This window comes from Agelaius tricolor, unplaced genomic scaffold (genome assembly GCF_023055355.1).
Source record: "Agelaius tricolor isolate 1412-34295 unplaced genomic scaffold, bAgeTri1.0.p SCAF_6, whole genome shotgun sequence".
NCBI lineage: Eukaryota > Metazoa > Chordata > Aves > Passeriformes > Icteridae > Agelaius > Agelaius tricolor.
In genome coordinates, this window is record NW_027269266.1 from 41,458,204 (window position 1) to 41,484,217 (window position 26,014).

At 36.1% G+C, this 26,014-nt stretch overlaps 1 protein-coding gene across 1 annotated transcript in view; it reads right to left on the reverse strand.

Annotated features, from left to right (window-relative positions):
• Positions 1-487: 487 nt before the first annotated feature.
• Positions 488-26,014, reverse strand: part of MRPL3 (mitochondrial ribosomal protein L3) — a 28,434-nt gene continuing 2,907 nt past the window's right edge. The window contains exons 3-10 of the mRNA XM_071429515.1: positions 25,789-25,880; positions 24,910-25,008; positions 20,840-20,939; positions 18,899-18,959; positions 11,371-11,479; positions 9,595-9,672; positions 8,507-8,584; positions 488-1,111 (exon numbers count right to left, since the gene is read on the reverse strand). Coding sequence (XP_071285616.1) covers positions 962-1,111; positions 8,507-8,584; positions 9,595-9,672; positions 11,371-11,479; positions 18,899-18,959; positions 20,840-20,939; positions 24,910-25,008; positions 25,789-25,880 — 767 coding nt within the window. The 3' untranslated portion in view covers positions 488-961. The remainder of the gene's footprint in view (positions 1,112-8,506; positions 8,585-9,594; positions 9,673-11,370; positions 11,480-18,898; positions 18,960-20,839; positions 20,940-24,909; positions 25,009-25,788; positions 25,881-26,014) is intronic.

Sequence of the window (26,014 nt, forward strand, 5' to 3'; positions counted from 1 at the left end):
GGTACTTCTGTACATGAGAAGATTTAAAGAATCCAAAAGATCAAACTTATAAATAGTAAATCATGCAAAGTGAAAAGCAGAAGGGGCACGATCCCTATTGAAAGGTGGGACAGAAGAGAAAAATGAGCACTATCATAAAGACAAATGCCTCACATTTGGCCTCTTTCCTTGGAAACAGCTCTCCTATAACAGCATAAGAATCCAATACAAATGCCATGGTAGATGCACAGAGACTTCTCCAGAGAACATTCAAGGGACCTCAGTGAAGTTCAGAAGAAGCTGTTAGCAAAGGTGACAAACAGGCGGCCCCTGCAGTCCTAGTGCTGCTTTGTTACTGAATGTTTCCCACCCAAACACTCCCTCACCCTACATATGGCCACCATCACCCTCCCTCCAGAAAATCTGTTGGGTATTTGCTACATTAAACAACACAAAGGCAAAAGGAGATAAAGAGATCTGGACAAAAAAAGGAAGCAAAACAAGCTCATTCTGTAAAACAATGCTCATGCATTTTCTTGTTTTATTTTGGATAATTCTTCATGGATCCCCCCACCTCAGATGCCAAGGCAGATTTGGAACCTTTTTCTGATTTGATCAGAGTTGCCCAGTATACTTCACATAAAAGAGAAACAGAATTTGTTCACATTCAGAAAATGAACTGGAACCATCTTCAAAACAGCAGTTTTTCAGGATTGTGTAGGTTTTCACAGCCTGGGGCAGAAGACAAAAGGTCACTGAAGACACACAGTTTGGTGTGCTTTACAACCTGTCCCTCAGACCCACCTGTTCCTTTAAGTACAGGTTTGAGACTGACAGTGGGAAATCTGATTACCTGACCAAAATGGCAATACCTGAAGTGTTTAAGTCAGTTGGCCAGACTGCAGTTCATAGGCTTACTTTTATACAGCATTGCAATGTACATGAAAATAACAAAACTCTGTTTTCAAAGATGCGAGGAACATTATGCGAATGTGACAGATGGATCTGTGAACTGGAAAATCTCCTCATCAAAAAGGTCTTCTGGCAGTTCTTCATCTCCATCAGCAAAAAACGTGGGGAATGGAGGGTTTTTATTGCAGTCCTTGTAAGTAGGCAATTTGCTATCTCTGACCTGAAAAGCAGGAAGGGGGAGAGTAGGGTTAATAAATCTTACAGAAGATTTTTAGACAGTGATACACTAGAATTTAAAGAACTCAGCTTGCAGGCATAAGAAAAACCCAACAGCATTCACATTCCACTTGTTTAAAGAATTCTAGGTATAATGATCAGTTACTTTAACATCAACCCCAGATATTGAATTTAACATTTTGTACTCATCCTTAAAACGATTTTAAAAATCAGCAAAACTAAACAAACAAAACATACAAAGAGAATTTGTCATTACAATGAATCAAAACCTTCTCATATGAATTCATTGCTCAATATTTTACAATGTTATTAAAATAGGAGTATAGCTTGTTTTAAGAGTGCTTATTTCTCACAGTATGTTCCTACCTGACATTCCAAGTTCTATTATGCAGTGTAATCACCTCTTCAACAAACAAGACATGCATTTGTATGCGTGATGCAAACTAATTATTGCAACTAATTTTGCAAAGATATGTGCATGTGCTGTATTGAATCCCTCTGGCTATTGCAGAGCTGCTCAGTTACTGCAGAGTTAAACATCTAAAATTCTTCACTCAGGAATCAGTACCTAAGTTTGTTGAACATGAGCCTCTAAGACAGCTTATTTGAGAGAAGAGTGGTGCCACAGAGAAATTCCTTTACAGACCTCTCTACATGTGGAAAGATTTAAAATCTAGCCCTTGAAACTCCAATCTCTGAAGAAAATTAGTAGCAAGAATTATCAGCAAAAAGCAGTTTGCCTGCAGTAGCAGATAGAAGGCTCGTATCTCTGAATAAAAAAAAAAAGAGCTACAAATTCTTAAATTTGATTTAAAATTAAATTCTTCTTTTTTATATTGTTACATATCATCTTCCTCCTGAGCTGTAATAATCCCCTTCAGGCACTATACTCAAGTGGATTAAAAAAAAAAGTGCAAATAGATTAGACAAAATTTTAGTAGAGAGAAGATAAACTCTTCCTCTTAGTTTTTGGTGGGGTTTTAAGGAACAGGATGCTTGTTCTTACTAGTTTGGACAAAGACCTCATGTAGGACAGTTCTGATTTATGCCAAAAATTAAATTAAAAAAAATTTGTGCTCACTTAATGCTCTGTTCTGACAGCACTGTATTTACCAAATTCATATCTACTATTACTTGAACCTTTCCCAAAATCCATGAGGATTCCTGCAGATAGTACATACAATAAATCTGGCATTCCAATATATTTTTAAGGGCACGCTTGATAAACACAAGAAAGCCTTTTGCTAAGAATGAGGGGATGAGGGGTTCAATGTGTTGCACTGGTTAGGATGGCTAAGTAGCTTTTCAAGTAGAACACTGCTCTTCTACAGAAGTGCTCTCTATGGTCTTGTGAACTGCCAGAGCTCCCAATTTACACTGCACATCTAGCTGGAATGAACTAGACTGAGATCCAATCCACAGACCTTTGCTGCAACAGTGAGTTCAGAAGAAACAGTCAAGAGAGCTTCAGCAGTGTCACCTGAAGGATGGCATCTTCAGAGACGTCATCCTTCCCTTTCAATACACTGTGGCTGTTTCTTCTGCTATCTGAAACCCCATTTTAACTGTTTCACTGGTTATCTATTATTTCCCTTGCTGATTTCTCCTTTACTCTCTAATCCTATTACACACCAAAAGCTTTCTCTGTCAACAGCAAAACCCCTCATGATCCCTACATGAGTTAGTATCAGAAAGATTAGAAGAAATGATTTTATTTATGATAACTTATTCATTTCATGTATATCTTATTTAAATGTTTTCATATCTACTTTTTGTTATTTTAGATTACTTTAATCAAGAAATAGTATGTGCTGTTACATATAGGCTGTGTTATTGCAGGCAGCTCTGGACATCCAGAAAATGAAAGGAATTGAAATGTTTGTTTTCCTCCTATTTTTTTTCCATTACTTCTTAAAACAATTTCTTATGACAGGATTTGGCAGTAAGACATCTGCTCTTAACTGAAGGAAAATCCAAAAGTCTAATTTCAGTCCTGCATTAGTTTACTTAAATGAATTTAAGATTTCTGTCCAGACTTAACATTGTATGAATTACATATTAATGCCAAGAGGCATTTTGGACAGAGTATCTTCAGTGTGATATGGAGAATTCTTAAAACAGTTTTAAGAGTCTCCTGAAACAGCTCTAACAGACCATTGTTGCACGCAGAGCAGTACAACATTGTTTCATTTTGCCCCTTCCAAACTCCTCAGAAGCTTGACAGATCCCAGAAACACAGGTCACATCTGATGTTAAAATTGTTTTCTTCTGATATGGTCATTTTTTTTTATTGGTATAATTGATGCAGTATTTCTTTTGACAGGTGAAGCTACTGCTCTTTTTCCATCCTTCTCTACACTCATAGCTTTCAAATGCAATTTAAAGTAAAAAAGTGCTATCTTAGAGCATCACTACCAAGCTACATGAAACTCTTTCTCCTTGAAATTAAAAAAATTTAGATGGAATTCTATTATCATGTATTGTCATTATCATTACTATTTAAAGAAGAACTCAACTTCGTTTTACACCTGAAAGTATTGTTTAGCAGCTAAAACATGGAATGATTTATCTGTCTTCTCAAGAGAATTATTTAATTACTCCCTTTACATTTATGAAGGGCCCAGCATACCAAAGGTTTCAGTAATCTGAGGTAAGAGACACAGGAACAATAATTTCACAGCAGTATAAAGAGGTTCACTGGTGTGGAGCAGCAGCAGCTACACTAGTCTGTATAGGCAAGTACACAGAAAAGAAGTGCAGGTGACCCAGCACAGCTCTTCCTGCTCTCCTAGTAACGTCCTGAGAACATCCCTCCCTAATAAAGGAGTAAGTTTTCATGCTGTGTTACTAAAATCCAGTGAATTTGGCTCTCATCCCCAGAAGGAATCAAGCTCATAGTCCAAACTGTTGCTCCTATCCATAAAAGCATTTGCTATATACCTCATATAATAAATGCTGGGCTTACTCAACTGCTGTGTTAATAGCACTATATATTACAGTAGACTATACTATAGATAGATAGATGTTATATACAGATGAGGGTATAACCACTACAGTGTATTCTCTGACAGGTCATTTTATCTAGAAAAATACTAGAGAAAGCTGAAATTGGAGCTGGTTGGGTCACTAAATCTTTAGAACAGTCATAAAGGGTTTTGCAGACAATTAATAAACTGCACTTATATATGTCCCCTATATTGACAGTGTAATGGGTAGTATAAACAAACACAAACTCAGAAATCTATCATCACAAAAGGCTTAATGTGGTCTTAAACAAGTGTTAAAAACTGATGCTTAAGTCAGAACTCACATTTGTAGTTTAACAGGGCTTCAGGCTGTGTTAGCAACCACAGCAAAGAATGCAAGCTATTTGTGTATAAAAATGTGTTTAAATATAGAAAATGATTAGAAATAAGCTCCCGAGGTGTCATATATCACCTAACTCAGCTTCCCTGCTATTTTTGAAGCTAGACATAAAAACTGAACCCAAGAATTATATCCATTTCTTACCAGCCTTATTTTGTCTTAAAAAATACCCAGCCATACAAATCCCCCCAAACCTCCACACAACTCTATGAATGAGGCCCAAGGCACAGGACAGAGAACATGAAAAAATTGAAGGCACCACGCTATCCCTGCATGTCCTCAACTTGAGCAGAGGGCACCCAATCCAGGCATCAACAACTAGCAACACAGCACAGTAACATTGGGAAGTGTGGTACAAAATAAATAGGATGCAAATCACTACTTCTCTTAAAAAAAAAAAAAAAAGCCAAACAAAAATAGGGAATGTCAAGACTTCAGTTACTAGCTCAAGTGGAACATCATACTAAAGCAACTTGGATACTTCAACTGGACTCAGGTCTAGCATACAAACAGGTTAGCTCAGTATCAACTTGCAAAGCAACTCCTATGGGCTACAAGATTTGCCAGAATTTCTGCCCTCACTACAAGTGATGTATTTAAAATGATCAACACGGAATATCCTAAGAAAATCAGGTACCTTAAAATCAGGGCAGGTACAAAATACTATTCTAGACAAAGTATAACATCGTGAATTATAATATACTATATTACTCTCCACTAGAAGGCATCTACTTGAAAAGAGAGTTAAGTCTTGTGCATCTCTCTTGAAAGACAGAAGTTTTTGATAACACACCTGGGAGAGCACTCCAGAGCCATCACCTTTAGAAAGAGAAAGCTGTTATAGATGGTAACTACGGGCCCTGGGATCTAAGAAGATACCCCAGAAAGAAACAGATGTTTCCTGAGGTAGGCAATCTTGATAGGCCCAACACACAAATTTTACAATTGCTTACTCTGCAATGTTATTCTTGTAACAGAAGAACTCTGTGCATTCCAGCACACTCCTAAAGTTTATTAATTTTATCACACCTTGCAATTGAGAAAGAAATCTATGTAAGCTTTTTACATTAGTTTTCCAGTTGGCTAGAAACATTACTGATGTCAGTTATTTACCTGCATACTTCAATGTGCAATATCAAATGAAAGCTGATTCTAATTAAAAACAGAAATCCATCAATCCCAGTATTCTGCAATTTTATTCTGCTGAAAACAAAACTTGAAAAATTTAAGTGCTTCATCTCTGTCTGAACTGAGTGCTGATGCATGAAGTTTCCAAAAATACAACATACAAAATAAATATATGCTTTAAAGGTGCACTATGGTTTTAATGGTTACCAAGCAACACAGAGTGGGTACTGAACACAAATGCCTTCCCCTTGGAGGCACACAAAGAGGGAAGTATTATGCAATATTTCACTCTGGAACTCAAAGACAGATGGATTCAAATTCCCTAGACATTATTCCTACTTATTACAGGCAGGTATTTAGTGGAATGAACAGTAATTACAGCAGCTAATATCCCATAATTCCTCTCCCCAACTACAGATCCAAACAAATATACAACAATATATTGGAAGTCAATGTCTATAAGCAAACAAGAAAACACTGTGGAAGAAAGGTGTAAGGAAGCTAAAAACACCACAGATGAATGCAGCAAGATTAATGGAGAAAAAAACCCCCAGAAATCAGAGAACCAAATAGTATTGCTTTACCTGATTTTATAATTAAAGCCTTTTCTACTCTTTGCAGATATATTTGAAAAAATAAGGGAAAAAATGAATGTAATGTAATTCATATGGCCCATGCAAGGAAAAAGCCACAGAATGGATCCACCAGCTCAAGGAATTGGAATGAAATGTAGCTTACTACATATTGCCTTCAATCTCCTAATAAGACTGGAAGCAATTTTGGGAGACCTATTTCTTAATAGCAGTGACACCTACTGCTGTGTCTTGACCTCACACAGTGTTACTTATTATTAAATGTCATGAAAATTTGAGTCCGCAGCACTTTGGTCAAAATCTTTCATACACTCTCTTAAGCAAGGAGCTCTAAGGGAAGAAAAGCCTCATTCTTCCCATGTATGTTCTTTTCCAAGCAGAATGTGCAGTGTCTGATCAGCAAGGGAAGAATGATTTGTTTGAATGAGATCTTCATGGTGTACATAAGAATGTGCAGTATTAACACATAGAGCTTTGCTTTAAAAAACAATTTATATTACAGGTGTGTAATAAATGTTTGTTTTCTTAACTCACTTAAGATCAGAAATAAAAATTAGATTTTTGAGTCTAGTTAGAATAAAAGTTATAATCTGGTAAAAACAGGCACTGTACTCAGTCTCAGTGGCTTCATAAGATGTTGCATCCTTACAAATAAAATATGTGAGATGTGTACCTGCATTTGCCACCAACGTGGATTTTAATGGCATTACCAGGGTAACAAGATGCACAATATTTTTCAACAATTAACTCTTGCTTAAGAGAACTATTAAGATCAAAGAATACAGTCTGGGCATCATACATTTCTCAATTTTTCAGCTACATTATGCTGCTTGTATGCACACATTATTATTTAAAACTAACATCCTAAAATAAATTCCCACTTAATTAAATTTCAGACTGACATTGAGAAACCAGGTTCATGCCTCAGGATTAGGAAAAAATACTTTGAACACAGTTAAGAAAAGTTCATTCAGTCCAATATACAGATGAAAAGCCAGTCAAACCACACTCTTAATTCTATGTAATTGATGTCACGCCCAGTAATTTTGCAGAAGTTGTCCTGAAAACTACTTTTCCTGGACATCTCTTAACCAATTTTCACTATATTTGGAAGAAAAATGTGTAATGTATTCCCCAGACTTGGGCTGGACATTAAAATAAAAACAGTTAAGAGATACCTTGCCCAGGACAAAAGGCCTTATTTGCAGTGAGAGAAACATTAATTTTCTATGGGTAAAAACCCTATTTGAAGGCAAGGTTGCTGAACAGAGGCCCAGTAGCTGTAGAGTTCTCCTCTACAACTAAGAGACAAAAAAAAACGGATGTCCACAGTAAACCAGAAGATAATAAACTATTTGAAAACATCTGAATTTGATGAACTCTTCAACTTTTCAAGTCCTGAACCATTTAAATCCCTGCAGTACTTCTGAGGATTTAAAATTCTCAGATACAGAGGTACATGCATACCAAACTCATCATAGTCCTTCATAGCAAAGACATTTGATACTCTGCACTTTATTCAGTCAGAATGGAAACAACTTCCCCCAAGTAAGTGGTTTGCAGGTATGCAGAATATAAGTAGAAAGAAAGTAACAAAGAAAATTCTACTTTGAAAACTACCCTTGAAAAGCACTTTTCTTGCTTTGATGTGAATTATTTACATCATAAGAACACTTATCAGACTCTTCATTGTTTTAAGATTGTCTACAGAAAACTGAAACAATATCCAAATAATTTGATATGAATTCTGCAGACTGCCACAGAAAATACCACTGGCACATTTATATTGATTCCAAAGGGAACTCAGATCTTTATTGTGAACTCCAGCTGTTTCTTTGTGTACCTCAACTGCTTCTTGGAAAAGTAACTGCTACTGGGTATGGGAATGCTTAAATAACCTCTAAAGCAGGACTTGTTGTGTGTCTGTTCATCAATATAACACTTAAATAACATTCTGGAAATCTCACCACCATCTTACAGGCTCATGTTGGCATTCAAAGGGGATGAACACAGCTTACCACAGGGTTCAGCAACTGTGTTGGTATATCCTAAGATATGTGGGTGCAAATCTAAGAAGGAGCCATTTAGAGTGCCCTACCGAGCCATTCAGTGCTTACTGCCCCTGCTGACCATGCTCTATCACACAACTGATTCCACTGCCCTTTGATTTAACAGTACAAGATTTCTCAGAAGAAATGAAAATTGCATCCTACCACTGTTTTTCCATTTGGAAATTGATTTGTAGAGAGCTTAGGAGTCACTAATACCAGTATTGAAAGTAGCAAACATACCTTCACCAGGCAATTGGTGTGACCTGGAACAGACCCATTTACATAAATAATGTCATGTTTTGTATTGATCCTCCATACCTAGGAGACAGAAAAAAAAAAATCAAACATTAAGTCCTGTTTAGAGATTATTCCCAGTTTTACAAGAAGTCTAGCAAAGCCCAGACTGAGTAATTGGCTGTGATACCCTGGGGAAGAAAAATGTTCTGTACAGGCCTAAACTTGCCATAGAATTCACTCACATGCCACTCTGGGAGCAAAGCTTCCTAATGCAAGAGACTGAAACAGTTTTAAAGGGCTGGTGACTGTATTTGGTAAAGCAGCTCTTTGTTCAGTGTAACACCAACCAAAGCTCCCAGGTCTCTTTTCCCTCTAACAGGAATAAGTTGAAAAAGATGAAAAACATCACAGGTGACAAAGTAAAACAAATGTCCTTGTGAAAATGTTCCTATTACCATATGTTAATTTCTTAATCAGGTGCTCAACTGAACACACATATGTTCTGCTACAAAAAATTAGTTATAGTAAACTGAGAACAACAGCAGCACTTTTTGGCAAACTAGAGGTGAAAATGTTTTTTGTGCAAACTGCAGAGGTTGCCTTCAGAGACAGAGTAACTTTAATAGCTCGGGAGCTGCTGCAGCTATGCACAAATCAGAATCAGGACAGAAACTATAACCCCCTTTTTGCACATGAAAGTGAAAGGCCATGACCAAGTCAGAGCTTCAAACAACTTAGATTTGGGTTGGGTGTGAACAATGAAATAGGCATGGAGACATTAACTGAAATCACCAAAAGACTGATTGTTTTCCCTCTTCAAAGGCAGAAGTCAAGGGACATAAGGAAAATCACACTGAATGGGGAAGCATCACCTGAAATCCCAGTTCCCAGGGTACCACAAACACAAAAGGATGTTCAGATAAGTTATTTGTAACCCACAAGAGAACAGGAGAACACATTTGCTGCTCTGGTCTTTCCAGCTTGCTTACTTCAAGATGCTGCTGTCTGGACTCTTGCAGAGATGGCAGACAGGACACCATTGCCTGGCAATGCCACTACCTTATACACACCCTGGTATAGCCAGAACTCACCTTTAATCCAAAAGATGTCCTGTAGATGTTACCCATTTTACCAGGCATTTTCTTTCCACGATAAACTTTGGCAGCTTGCTAGATAAAAACAAGGCCAAAACCACCATGTTAACTGCAAGAGGTACACCAGAGAAAATATGCTGGTATTTCCAAGGCTGAAAATATATAATATCAAAAAAATCTAATCCTGATAAGCATTTTAAATACCTCCTGCCAGAGGTTAGGTTTTATTCTACATGTGTTCTGAAATACTTGACCACAATCACAAGATTTATATTTATATATATATATATATACACACACACACACATACACACTGTAGTTTCTCTCCTCCCCTAATCAAAAAAGTTTTTACACTGATGTCAATCAGATCTTTTCTAATGTGTGTATTCTTGAGAGTGGAATTTTTAATTCCACTCCCCAGTATTCTTTAGTTTCCGTACCCAATTTTGATTGGCTGGGCATAAACTGGACAACAAAGGTGGGGAAAAAAGGCAGGAACAAGTGCAATAATTTTCAATTCTACAATATTATCAAATGATTTGTATCCTGCACCTCTCTGTTATATATTAATAATGTTTTTTGGAGTATTTCTTAATTCTTGTGGAAATCATGATTTCAGGAAATCAGTTGCAATGCAGTTCTAGGGAGAAGATTCTCTACTGAACAGTCCTGGATTACAAAAATCTCTGAGATAGCCAACCATAGATGGGAAAGTACTGTCAAGGCATCGCTTTTCCCCTGTTGCATCCTTTCACCTTGTTTCCTTTCCATCATACCTATTTCCAATACCATTTTTCATTCTATACACTTTGTGAAATTACATGCAGCATTACTGCTTAGGAAATTCTAATTTAAAGAAAAGGAAAGGGGTTATTTTGTAATGATGAATACCATCTGCTAAAATAGTGTTTAGTGTTCAAATATTTACATTCTTCAATGAAAACAAGTGCCAGGTGTAGAATTCTTCTGCCAGCTGAAACTGAGGACTAAATCAGTAACACATGCTTTTACACTCTCAATTACTCAGACTTCATTGACTGCTGCCTTTTTGCTTTTACTATTCTCTTGAGCATTATTAATCCTTTTTTAAATTTTAATTTCTCTCAGAAATTTACAGACAGTTCATGTTCAGTACTATGACTCAGTTTATCTTAATTAGTTTGCAAAATATTCCTCTTAGTTCAGTCTAAATATTGTACAGCCTTTATAAGACAAAGCCTAAAATTAACTTGTTCAAAGAGCTTCTATACTAATATTATTTATAGTTTGAAATGTAAAAATATGACTCTGTACTCTGCTTAGAAATGCATGGAAGCTTACACACTTCTGGGAATAATTCCCTACTAAATTATGGGGATCAGATCATGAAGCAGCTACACATGCCAGGCAAGGTGATAAAAGCAACCAGGGTTCCAAAGAAGAGTACAATATCTGCAGGATAACATATCAGGCAAATCCATTCCAATCTATAAATGCTGTGATAAAAGGTTCTTAGAACTCTCTTTGAAGTATTAAGACTGTTTCTCTCACTATACTACAAGATATGCCAATTAGCTCAGTTAAAATATGAGCATTTACCAGCAATAGAGAATATTCATAAATCGAGGCCTAAGAGAACAGCACTGCTCCTTATACAGGATTCTGAACTTCCTTTGCTGCTGGGATTCCCTGCTAGCACAGAGTAACTGTGGCAGCTAGCTATTGTACATTTGCTCAGTTTTAAAAGTTCTAAAAACAATGAAGAATGTTTTAATAGGAAATGAGAATCCTCACATTAGTAGATATTGCTCCAGGTCGTCTGTGAGTTTTTGTCTGGCCATGGCTTGCAGGCTGACCTTTAAATCCCCACCTTTTCATGACACCTTGAAATCCTTTACCAATTCTGAAAACAAAAATAATTAAGAAACAAACCTGGGTTAGTCAGACATAAGCTTTCTAGCAATAATCAACAATTCCAGTCAGGCTCATGATTTTTTTACCTTTAACAACACTCAGCTTAGGGAAGACACTTAAACATGGTATAAAAATCTGTACTTTGCACCATAAACATATTTTAGTACAATGCTAAAGACTGCTTTACAGAATAAGAAGCACTACAAGAGTCAAACAGGCAAGAAGACTAACATAAAATGCTCTTTGCTGTGATTGTCCTCAATAAAAGTTACCATAATGCATCTCTCACCAAGTGAGCAGCAGAACAAACAAACAAAAACCCTGTCAAAATCCCAAATAATACCATATACCACAACTTAAGATCTGGCCTAAGCATTGAGAGAGGGATGAGATGGCTACTTAGAAGGAACATTTCTTTTCCATACAACAAACTCATCTCTTGAGAGCAGCTTTGGGTATAGTGACATGTAATTCCCTTGATCTGTATTCATCCAACAAATAAGCTCTAAAACACAATATCAAATAAAATGTATTTTCAGAGTCCATGTCCTTCATCTTGGAGCCACATGACAGCATTACTGGCTTTGGAATTCTCTATTTACTGCAAGGACAGATTCAATAGGAAAAATCACCACTGCACAAAGGAAAAGCTGAATTAAGTGTGTGTTAAACTGGCATTATCTGTGCCCAAAAGCAGAAGTCTGACCACAGTGTTTATGGCTGCACTGATTATTAAATTTAACCTGAAATTGTCTCAATTTGTCAGAGCATGGTGCTTCTAATGCCAAGGTTGTGGTTCCATCCCTGTAAGGGCCTTTCACTTAAACAGTTGGACCCTGTGATCCTTGTAGGTAGGTCCCTTCCAACTTTGAATATCCTGTGATTCTATGATTTTGCAAGAGAATCCTTTTCCTCTGATTTACAGAAATATTTTCTCTGCTAATGCACTTCACATTAAAAATAAAAATATATAGACACTTTGCATTGAAAATAAAACTGGGTATGAGCACACTCTATGCAGGAACTGCACTTGGCTGACTCCCTGCTCAGCACTGCCATGAAAAACTAGTGAACACACAAACACAGAAAACACCAACATTAACAAAAAGTAGATTCTTTCCTCTTCTCACTTGATTCAGCTCTCCTCTAACTGCTGTCCTGGTTAGCTTGAACATATCAAACCCCAGTCAAAAATAGCCATAAAGAAAGACTCTCTAAAGCTACAGAATTGTAAGGGAACATGAGCTGTGCAACCACAGTGTCTGTCTCCTGGTCTTCCCCTTCCCCACTCAGAACCTATGGGACAATCCCAGTCAAATCTGGCAAAGAAACATGTGTAATTGTTTGAATAAAGAAGTTACTGGTTAGAAGCTCCTGACTATTTTTTGCTCCTTACCTAGAGCTAAGGAAAAGCTAAAACTTAATAAAGCAGTGATATCTGCCTTTGATCTGCCAGCTGGCTGGTCATGCAAGTGGCTGTCACCAGCAAGACAAGTCCTTCCAGGCCAGCAGACAGTGGTGGGACATGAAGATATGAAGAGGGTTGGGGCCATGAGAGGAAGCTGAATAAAGGCACCTGTGGGAGGGAGGACCTCGGTTACCTGGGATCAGGAACACAAGACAGGAATCCAAAGGATGCAAGGCTTTGTAACACCACTTTCTGACAGTATCATCTTATTTTAAAAGCTTGCAGTAGTAAACAGAAATTGTCATAAAAAACAGTTTGAAAAATACACTTTAAGAGAGGCTCTAAACTTGTGTTTTTCTGTTTTCATATTGCTAGGGAGCAGTAACTATGAAATACATGCAGAAACTAAGCTATAGGAAAACTCATATCTGTTCTGTCAAAATGCTGTTTTTTTCTTTTAAACTACCTATTACTGGCCATGTTTTCCAAGCAGATTACTTCTGGCATCTTTAGCTGGAAGATGGACTTAGCAAAGTCTCCAAAACCAACTGCAAGTGGGTTGCAGGTGTGCAGTCAACAGAGCGAGCAGATAAATTCTCTCTTTAAATGATGGGGCATGATAAATTCTTTAGCTGCAGAAATGCCCTTGCAATTCAGAGAAAACCACACAACCACAGAAAGCTACCATTTCAAAAGTAAACACTACTGTCAAACTTAGCCAAGAAGAATAAATCTCGGATGTCATGAAATCACTACAACATTTCATTCAACTTACTTGGTTTTTAATATGAACAATTTAGAATACTGTCAGTTGTGCTTAAAAATTTTTAAAACATAAATACTTCATATATGCAAGAGATGTATTTTTAAATAGAGTTTAGTACATCAAATACTATAAGATAACTTTAAAAAAAGTGATTATATTACAAGATAGAGTTGTTAGTATTAATTGATTCACGCAATAGAGAATACTCAGTTCCTTTTTGGTCCTTCCAATTACACATGTATTTTCTGTGAACAAAGACTCAGATTTTACAACACCGAAGCCTTAGGAACTTTATAAAAAGTGTGATCAGACTGAAAAACGAGTACTCCAGTAAACCTGAAAGTTCTCCTGCATCTGTTGATCTGGAATATGAAAACAAATCTTCAGTCTCTGAAATATTCTGCTTAAAGTCAAGGAAAGATATTGCAATACTGAAATTAAGAGCATTTTATACTTTTTAAAAAATTTCTAATTTTAATTTTATACTTTTTTATTTTCATATTTCATTTTTTTTTACTATCTATCAAGGCGTTTTCATCATATTAGTTCAATAATGTTTCAGATTAGTTTCATTTTTGACTTGTAAAAATCACTCCGTTATCTACAAGGACACTTCACCTAACTTAGGACTTCCTGACATTAATTTCCTATTTAATATTACACAGCCATCATGACTGAAATAATTTAATAAGAAGCAGTTACAGTTTTTTTCATTTTGGAGTTTTTTACTTTAAAAAAGAATAAACAATGTGTAATTTTTTTGTCACAATGTCAAGAAGACAAACAATTACACTGTGTATATTTCTTATTTGACTCATGTTCTATCTGAAATAAAGCTGGAAACAGAGTAAGAACAGAATAAGATTATCTAGACTGAATGCAAACTTCAAAACAAACCTACTAACATCTGGTTTATAATAAAATTTAGAACTGGTCAACTAGGCAGTTAGTAGCTCAGGCAATATACCCCAAGCATTCTATTTTCCAGCCTAAGTTGATGTGAATAAGATCTGTTTTCAGACAAGGGGTGGATTTCTCCACTATAAGAAAAATAAACAAAAAAGAGTACATTTTCTCTATGATCCACAATTTATCTATATTTCTAATGCAAAGACTTTACATTCTTCCAATTGTATGAAATGCAATATGCTTTTGAAACTAATATTTATCTTATATAAACAAGGAACAGAAGTTAAGATGCATGCTGTTCAAGACATATTATGGAAAATCAGAGAAGAGTTTATACAGTGTATTGTATAAATCTTAAACTTTTTATTCTGACAAAAATAATGAATATTATGCAAATTATGTTCTTGTCAATTTCTGAACAGACACCAGGTGTCAGCTATTAATATCACTCATTTAATTTCAAATTGTTCAACTGCCCTCTTTGCCCTCCTTAAAAATTACTACAAGTGAACACATTCAGCAAGGATCACCAATAAAAGAAAAGTAATTATTTAAACTTAACCTAAACCAGCTGAGATTTTTAAAAAACATTAAGGTCTGTCAAAGCAGGATATTAATCCGGTACTATGTATTAACAGAATAAATTACTAGAATCCACTCAGAAAGAACTGATTTTGCTACAGTATCTGAAATATGATAACCAAGATCCTACGCTGAAGTAGAATGTTTGACATCCTACTTACCCTGTTGTGGTATCATGCTAAAGCATCTTCTACCTGTTGTCTTGGTTTGAATCAAGGGCTATACATCTTTAATGTTCTAACAGTAACATTACACACCATATCTGAACACAAAACCCCACATGCATGAGACTTATAAAACTAGATTTGAAATGCAGAATGCCCCTGTTCCTCAACAGATGCAATATAGTGACTTAGTTTACTTGGCTTCACTGAGTGGAGCATTACCTGATTCCCAGAAAGTAATAATAGGGAGCAATGATGATATGAAAAACTAGGACATGCAAGAGTTAAAAGAAAAATAATCTTTCTGCAGAGTTAAAAATAGAGTTTAATTACAGTTGTTCTGGTCTCACCTGCAGGAAAGCAGGTGTTGAGGTCAACCACCTAATTTTGTACAAACCCTCATTTTCCAGATTTGATACAAGAAAAATGCCAGTACGTAATGAGAGAACTTTCATTTAGAAAGCTATGGGAATTAAGCAACAATTTACTTAGCTAGTAACTCTTCAAATGCAGTTAATTTAAAAGAGCATTATTTCGATGCTGCAGGGGAAAAGCATTCCAACTACTTACTCAGATAACTTTGGGCAAATGGAGGGTTCTGATTCAGGCTCAGATTACACTGTTAATTGAGCAAAACTTAAATAAACCATAAACACTCCAGACTCATCACTTTCCAACAAAACTACTGTTGGCTTTTTCTCGGGAGTGACAACATTTCTGATGGTTCTCATCACCCTCACAGTAAAGAATTTCTTCCTAATATCTAATCCAAAAGTTTGAATATCTAATCTCAGTTTGAAGCCATTTGTCCTGTCACCACATGCTTTTGTAAAAGGTCTTTCTCCATCTTTCTTACGGGCTCCCTTCAGGTACTGGAAGCTGCAATTAGGTCACCCTGAAGCCTTCTCTTCTCCAGGCTGAACAATCCCAATTCCCTTAGCCTTTCCTCATAGGGGAGGTGCTCCATCCCTAGAGGGGACCACAGAGCTGTAAGCAGTACTCAAGGTGGGGTCACAGAGCTGCAGCCTGTGAGAGAGGTGTTTCTGGATTTTGTTGTGCATTTTAGCTCCAAGCTTAGCAGGGCTAAACTTAAGGATTGAGCTTTTAAATTACTGAAAATTAGTACTAAGGAAAATATTTCAGCACTATAGAAGATTGACAGCATGCAGACACACTGCCCAGTCTCTGTGCTCTAAAAGCCACTCATACCATGCTGAACAATTATGAGGTTTGAAACAAAAACCAAGTGCAAACATAAATCTTTAACTGAACCCTCTCATTCCTGTAAAAGTGTTTTTCTTTACAGAGGTATAAATGAATCAAAACACTTCAAAAGACTTTGACAAAAACATTTGCAGGGAAGATTAAAAGAAGACAGTCATAAAAACCCCCTACATTTTGGTAACCAAATGAAGAGGCTAACCCAAGACTTCTGAAATGAAATTTGAAGATTGCTTATACATAAGGAGCATATTATTTTATTTACATTTTGGCAGAAGGAAGCATTCAAAAGGATATCTTGCTCATCTGAACAATTAAAAGTTGGTAAAAGATTAAAAAATCCTTTATATTCCACTATATCATCTCCTCATTGAGGTGATATTTGTTTTCTTTCTTTCCTTTTTAAAGGACTAACTACAATTAATCATGCTATTATCAACAGCACTGCTATTTTTATCCACATGATTTCTAACACTGTACACTCTGGAGTTTCCTCTAATTAAAGCAAAATTACCGTCAAACTCAAAAATGTAAAGTACATATTCATGTAAATATATTTCTAAAAACTTTTACTTGACACCATGTCTAAGGAATTACTGTTTTTCAAGTCCATAGTGGTTTGAAACAGAAAGACCCAGGTCCTCCCTCCAAGTCCTTCCCCAGGTTGGATGGGACTTTGCTGCATGAAATTGCATGGAAAAAAACAAAAGAATAGAAGAAAAACTGAAATATAGTAACATAACTTAATTCTTGCCCAGGAGGTAAGGAAACATGATAAACATTCTAAAGCATTCCAAAGAAGTAGAAATCAGAACGTGAGCAAGCTACAGAAAAAGGTTAAAAATTATTGATATAGAAAGACTGGAATGATTAGAGAATCACACTGATTGAAAACCCATTTCACCTTTCACTTCAGTTAAAGAACATTATCTTTACAGAAGGATTACAAGAAATATGCTACCAAATCAGCAGTACAAACACACACCTAATTTCTGAAATGGGATCATACAAATATCTAGAGAAAACATATTAGAAATACTGAACTGCAATCTAGGATGGATTCATTGAACAGGACCAAGAACCCAGTCCATTTTTAGCTTGCTAGTATTTTCAAATACTAAAAGCAAGATACCAATCAATAACCTGCAGCTGTTTACCAATATCTTCTACACTGCTAAAAAATCCCTTTCCTAGTTCTTGGAAAAGCTCCTGGAAAAGCAAAGCTTTTCTGCATTAACAAAGACGGACACATAATCTCCATTAAATGACTGTATTCCTAACGATCATGTGCTTTGTTTTGCAAACAAGCTATGGTCTCTTACAGGATGCTCACTGAATGCAATTTACAAACAGAATGAATAATATGCCAGACCTAAGTGTATAAGAAAGTCTGACATGGAAAAAATACTAATTCCAATCAATTCCTTAAACTGTTTTTCTTAATAGCGTGCCCTCACAAATGCAGTGAGGTGTAGCTCTATTAGAATTGCATACTCAGCTCTGTTGATATGGTCAGTTTCCCCATATATACAAAATCCTGTGAACAGCATTGGCCATTTATAGGTATTACACCCTACGTGTGAGACAACTGCAGCTGGGTACTATCTCCATTGCAGAGAAAATAAAACATGTAATGGCAAATGTTATCTGTGTATCATGACACTGAAATATACAGACAGGAGCTCTCTTGGTCAGGGAAAATCACAGATGCACAACAAGAGCCAGGACCAGTCTTTGCCACAGAATGCCAGTTTTTCTTTCAAACACCCTCTATTACTTGAGCTCTCATTTGGCATTCACAATGGTCTAAGAGGAAATTATTCCTCCCACACTAAAGTGAAAGATCTTTAGCCACTGCTGGAAAGGACATGAGCTGGAATGCAAGAGAAAACAAACAAAAAAAGAATCTGACAGCTCTGTTGTACTGCTAAATGTATTCACTACCTTTTTGCTATCCTTTCAGTCGGCATATCTCTTCCCATCTCTTCACCAAATTAAAATTAAGCAGTCTTTTTGGGAACCAATACCTTTCAGAATTTTTACATACCAGAGATACTGTATTAAAGTATCTCTTTGCCCATGCTAATCATGAACATGTGAGAGACAACACAGGCAGGCTTCAGCCTCAATAGCATCAATAGTCTACCAGCCTTGTTCAAAAGCAAGAGGAAGCCTCATCAAGAAACATAACTTGATATTTTTGACCCAATGAGCAAATGGACGTCAACCTCCTGTCACTACTGTTGCAATTGTATTTCAGCTTTTGTGAGCCATGGGTTCAAGCCAAATGAGAGAGAAAAAAAGTCAGCCAGTCTCTTTGAGAGAGATTTAAGACATGATAAATCCTCAGGCACCTACGTTTTTGCAGTAACATCCACAAACTGCCCGGGGCGGAAGTGAGCAGCATACAAAGGAGTACCTGCAGGAGAAGAGGAGAGACCATGTTCAACTTAGTGCTGAAGTCCTCCAACCACTGCCCAGTCATTATCCTCCAGGGCAGGTTAGAGTCACAGGAAAGGAAACAGAACTTGTTATTTACATCTTATTCATTCTTCTTCATCAACCTCACTGACTGAAATAGATGCTTTGTGTTTACTGTTTAAGCACACATCTTAGGATATAACCCAATTTCAGATTAGCGGGAAGGGTCAAAGCTTTACTCAGATACATTGCCCTTCATACACTGCCAAAGCCCAAAGTGCCTAATTAGTTTAGACTCATAATACATATGCTAGCAAGAAAACAGAATATGCTGCACTTAGAACTACTAGCACTTCACAAGGTGGAGAGTTTTTTTTAAAAAAATTAAACCAAAAAACCAAATAAACCACAACCCCCCATCATTTATTATTAAAAATGGGGTTAAAAAAATAATCTTGCAATACTTCCTCTGTGAAGACACAGTGTTTCCAAACTAAACTCTGCGGCCAAAGTACAGCTTCCTCCACTGGGGAATTGTCTACATGCTGACCTTTAGCAGAAACAGTGCTACTGTAGGTCTGTGACATCACTCACCTCACTGTAATTACACTAATTCCTTAAGTACCTGCAATATCAAAATATTAATTTCTGATTTGTTTTGTCTTCAGTGATTTTTTTTTTTCATCCAAGTGCAAATATTCTTTCATTAGCAGCTTAAAAAAAGCCAACAAAGCAAAACTGATAGCTTAGTTCATTCTAAATGAACTTTAATCTGAAGATTCACATGGCTGCATATTTCAGTTTGCAGTCTGTTATACATCCATTAAAAAAATGAAATTTTAATTGCTTCATGCCTTTTCAATTGCTTCCATGCTTTCTCAAATCTGTATGAATGCAAACTGAAATGATGTAAACCTCTCAAAAGTCTCAAACATAAAACCTTTTATATTATTTCATGTTATATTTACATAATCTACACATTTGGATAAGTGCCAACTGACAAAAAATCATGCACATAAAGGATGTTATGTACAAAATACACACACTGCAAAACCAGTTTATCAAAAACTTGCTATTCTGCCTTATCTCAAGCTATTGCTTCCATTTATCAGTCGAGACTTCATGTCAGATTTGATTTTTATCAGTTACTGCAGTCTTAAATAGGTCTTGCAAAAAGCTCCACTAATGGCAACAAAGATGCAAAACAGTAGAATTTCCTACCCTATATAATTCTTCAGAAAATACCTGTAACTGCCAAAACCCACAAAACAAACATAACCTAAATACACTACCTAATAAAACCTCAGAGATGTTAAACTTTTCATTTGATCACCAAGCTTCCAATACTGATTTTTAGTGAGAATGTTTGTTATAAACATGATTTAGTGTGTTTTACTTTGCAAGCTGTAAAATAGAAAAAGCAGCCTTCGTCCTACTTTTGAATGCAGCAAGAAGAAACAAAACTTCAACTGCTATTTCAGGGTCCTGAGAAATATTACCACAAAACTGCGTCCCTCTCATAGGGATAAACAAAGAACTTCCTGGAACTGTATCCATATTTATGCCCAATAAGTGAGTCAAGGTTACAGACTTTTACTTCTTAACTCAATGTTCAGTGTAAATTTGGATTGGATTTATTTTCTCATAGGTGGAAACATAGTATCCTGGAAAAGGCAAAAAATCCTACATCTCATCAACCAAAACCCATCTTCTGATTTTCCCAATGCAAAAAGTTTGCTTGTGCTTAATGACAAAGAATTCAGCATTTTCTATAAAAAACAACACTGAAATACACATCATAACTTCATTTAGGTCTACAAGTGGCAGATGACTGCTAAATGACTAAGCACATAATACTCAGTAGCTCAAAAAAATTACCTGGCTTAATTATGGCATCATCTGTTACATTAAATGTTGTGACTTTCTGCTTCCGTGGCACTCCAGCTTCTCTAAAAATTTCATGTGCAGACTCTGGTTTCTGCAACAAAAAGCAGCCATAAAAAAAAAAAGTCATCTTAAAATACCCAAGAATCAACCTAGCACAGAAAACTATTACAGACTGTCAACATCACTTGGAGAAACAGATACATCATACTAAAATTTCATCTTCAGGCTTGCATTTTCTCTCTACATAAAGTTTATTTAAAAATAAATAAATGCCTGCCTTTTATTTTCTGTCAAGTAGTTACCCTACAGCTACCTAATATAAATGAGATATATGAGGATATTGAAAATCTGAAGAGGGAAACTAATAATTTAGAATGTTGATGACAGATGCTATTTTTTTTTCATGGCTGACAAGGAGTTTTGTAGTAATTTAGAAGTAGTTTCTCTTTTTCAAAGCTTCTGATTACTTAGTTCCACACCAAATGATAAATGTAATTTATTTAACTAACAAAACCATAGAAAAAATTCTTGTCTTGCAGAAACTTCTAGAAATGCTTAAATTTCCACAGAAGAAAATTTTGAGTCTCTGAGCAAAAAAAGAAAAATTAGTAACAACGAGTTTATGATCCACACATTTTTAAGATATAGCAAGTACACTCAGTGTCAAACCACTGCTGACCTACTAAAGCAGAGATTTTGCTTTCAGATGAGTCTGACACATTTTATAGTACTTTAAATTATTCTCAGCTGTTTTAAGCAAGACATCTCACAGAACAGCAGATCACTGAGACAAAACCAAGCAACAGAAACAGTGACGCAGGAAAATTGTGGTCACAGGGAAAAAAAGAAAGAGATACAGCTGATTTTCCTTCAAATGATTTCTGGTAGAAAGCAATTTAAGCATCTAACAATACTGTCACACTTGGATAATCTCATCTCCGAGGTCTGCTTCTCAAAACTCCTCTGCAGTTCCCTCTCTCTCAAAAATTATTTTGTGTATTTTAAGAGCAAGTAATGTGGACAATTTAAAAAATATTACTTAGTGTACTTGGCAACAGTTTTGAAAATCTGCATGTTGCCCTTTCTTTCTGAAAGGTGTTAGAACAGAGGAAGTTTTATGAAGAATGAGGAAGCAAGATGATGAGGACCTCTGATTTAGAAAAAAAACCCAGAAATTTTAAGTTTATGAAATCTGTCTTTGAGAGTGAAAAATGTTTCCCAAGAGATTTGTTAACTTGAGGTCACAGTACAAAATACTTCATATACCTTTAAAAAACCAGAATCAACTACATACAAAATCTCTCCTAAGGCCACCAATATTTGAGGGATCAGTGGAGCACCTGTACTAATCTGCAGAACTCTATGTGAGAATGAAAAATAAAGATATGGAATCCCTACTAAGTGCCTGTATATCAATCCTTGATTTCCAGTTATGTAAAACTGCTGCCTTAAGCTACAGCAAGGGGAGCCCAGTGCTCAGCATGGGTGGCTGGAAAGAGAAACCACAGCTGAAGAAAAGCAAGTTGAAGTCAAAGGGCAAAATTCACTTGTATCTCAAGAGTCCTACTCTAGGCTGTAGCCTTGCACTGTTCTACTGTAACAGCACCTCCTCTTCAAACAGCCATGTCAGAGATGTATTTTTACAAACAAAACACTTCAGTCTTTACAAACCCTTCCTAAAAAGCAATATTGAAGAGGGGAACACTGAGTGAATTCTCAGATGTTCCTTATTTTTCAAAAAACCAACAATACCTTCCAGTATTATAGGAAAATGGTCAATACACCCTCACTTATAGCAAGCATATAAAATATTTTTGACAAAAAAAAAAGTCTGAGCATTGGCAGAACTTACTTTTGAGCATAACGGTGCATTAAAAAATCATGAAAAATCTGTTCACTTATAACAGAGTGACATACATCAAGCTAAGAAGGAAAAATTAATCTTGCTAAAAATGCAATACCCCTTATCAGTTTTAAAGCAATTTGACACTCCAAAGAAATACAGGAAATTCTTTGTTAGAAAAATTACTGAAGGAATCTTTTGATTGAACTCATTAAAAACTAGTAGATGTGAGGAATCTGAGAAAGAGATTTTCCTATGAGGAATTAACAAAAGAGAAATTGCTTATGCTAATACAAGACAGTATCATTCAGCTTTCTTTTATATCTCACTTCTGACACTTCTGAGAGAAAAGAAACACATAAAAAGGCTGATAAACATAGGACAACAATGATCCAAACTTGCAGCTAAATCACAGAAATACATCACTTCTTAGCACCTTAACAACTAAATCTGCCCAGAATCAGCATGCCAAATTCTTCCTTAGGAATTATCTAGTTTATACAATCATGATGTCAAAAATAATAATACAGAGCTCAGTATAATAATAATAATAATAATAATAATAATAATAATAATAATAATAGTAATAATAATAATGATGATGATGATGATACACAGTTCAGTCTCAGGCCAGGACCTCACCAAAGACTGTTTAAAGAATATTTAATTAATTTCTTTATTAAAATGAGTCTAAGTTCAACCAAATTAATAGAAGCTAACTTGGGAAAAGTTATGCACAAACAAAGTCTTTAACATAACTCACACTACTAATAAGTCCTTGAGTTGACTTTTTACATAGTTCTGCTTTGAAGAAATTTTCATAGGAGCTGTTTAAAAAGAAGTTTTCTTCATACCTCCTTACTTCTGGCATGATTTTACTCTGATAACATACTGGATTTACTGGTAACATGATCTTAATGAAAAGATCAACTCTAAGGAGTTTAATAGGCAAAATACAACTTGAAAACATTATTCCCATGACTCTTGCATGTCTTAGACCAAAGTAAGGAAAGAAAAAAACACAGCTGTCATTTTTCCAGGAAAATGTCATACCTGGAAAGTAGAAATGGACTGAAGTGACACAATAGACACCTGAAGAGTGCAAGCTGTACTAGTCAAACATGGCATAAACCAACTGAATAAATGAATGGTACTCTGAAGTATAAGCCTGTTCAAAATCAGCAGAATATACTAAAAAAAGCCAACAGATCTATCAAATGAAAAAAGGTCCTTCTTCTCTTACCTCCACTAAAGCAGAAACAAGTGCACAGAGTAATTCTGAGGCCCTGGGATAATCATCTGTTTCAAAAATGGAAATCTATGCTCTCAAAAAGCCATGATCATGAACTGAAATAATCTGCTTAGTAGTCGTGAGCCCTGGGATTTTTTTACTTGCCCAAATCAGACAAATGAGTGTCAGGATATTGCAAGAATTGAAAAATTATATTTTACAGGAATAATACATCACAGAAACATCCTTTGAGGGAATGCTTTGTTCCTGCTTGATCTGTAACTCATCCTGGGGAATGACAGCTCTGCCAGACAACCTCAGCCATTAGAGATACCTGGGAATTCCACATAAAGCAACTGGGATGTCTAAAGAAGTGAGTGGCTTTGATATGGCTGTTGATGAGCTACAATCATGAAGCTATCTTCCTGAAAAGGTAAGTCTTAAAGTTACTTAGCAGCAGAACTATTGGCAAACTAAACAATGTCACAGACCTAGGAAAAAATTAGAACTACAGCTAAAAAGAGAGTACAGAAGAGTAAGCCAGAGCACTAAGTTGTAAACAACTGATGGAGCTGAGTAAGTTTACAAAAGGCTCCTGAAGTGTATTAGTATATAAGCGAAGTATCTTGCAGTCCTCAGCTCAACTGCATGTCCACAGGCACAAAGAAAACACATTTCTCCACTGCTAGTGGTCCTTCAAACCCTTTCACCAGCATGGGACACCACACATCAAAGCAAATTCCTAAACCCACAGCCTTCCTAGAAAATTAAGAGGTAAAACTTTCAAAAAGTTCCTCTTGCTATTCTCTTAACCAAGAATTTACACTCGCTTTAGCAAATGACAAAGGTGAATGTGACAAAAGATCAATTACAAAGCAGGCTTGTATGCCAAGAAATCTTTCAGAGAAGTCTACTTCTGCTACTTTTGTATTGTAATCACAACAGAAACAACTCTTCCAACAGTGACACCCAAAGTGCTTCACTTACAGAAAAAGGAGATACATTTTTGCCTCCAACAAGCAGCTTAGCTGTTTTTCCACCCGACTCTTCCTTTGAAACATATCTTAAAACATGGCAATCTTGGACCTAGAGAAAAGAAAAAGTGTTCATCTGAGCATAAGCAGATGTGTATACATTAAGACAACAAAACACCAAAGTCAGTCTCTGTTTTTGTAACAGAAGATACAGTCTAAAAGTAAGACAGTGGGTTGTGTTTTTACCAATGACATTGCTTTTCCAGTGAACTGAAGGCTTATTTCAGAAAAAAAAAATTAGTAGAATGTGAACTAATTTCATAAATGCTCTAGAAATTATAATCACCCTTTTCACACAAGATCTGCAAAATCCCTGTTTTAAGTATTCAAAGCACACAATAAGAGCCCCCATTTTAGACTCCTGCTGCCTTGCCCTGTAAACCTGATGGCCTTCACAGCAGTGGCTCCTCTTGTGGCAGCAGCCAGTCAGCAAAAGGCTTCATCACAAGAGCAGCTGCCAGAGAATATGAAGAAGCAGCTTCAGGGCTACAAGGGCACAGAGACCAAGGTGAAAGTAATCCAAACATGCCCACGGGTGGAAAAAGAAAAGAAGTGAAGTGGGATAGTTAACCCCAGCTTTGTTGCATCACCTAGGTAACACCACTCACAGCTCTGCAGCATTTGAATAGCTGAGGCAGCAGGGCAGAGCACTTCTAAAGAGTATGGATATAAACAGAATGGGCATGGTGTATTATATAGGAGTGAAAGAAATTTTCACTTTCTTTCAGGATTTCCCACCCTGTACAAGTAGTAAGTTTCACTTTTCCTTGAAACAGCTGGTTTACAAATGGAATACAGTATAGGAGATTAAATTCATTATGGTTTATTTCACCTTAAGTAGTGTGACAGCATGTTTTTCTCCTGATTTGGTCCATATCGGCATCATTCCCAGTTTTACTGCAACAACACCAACTCTGATGGAATCTGTAGATCAAACAGAACATGGATGCACCTTCACACTTAATAAATGAAAGAGGTCAAATAATAATCTGCAAAGTCCCATGAATTCTTATCTTTTCTAAGGAGGTGAAGGAAAGAAAACATCACTAAATCCTTGC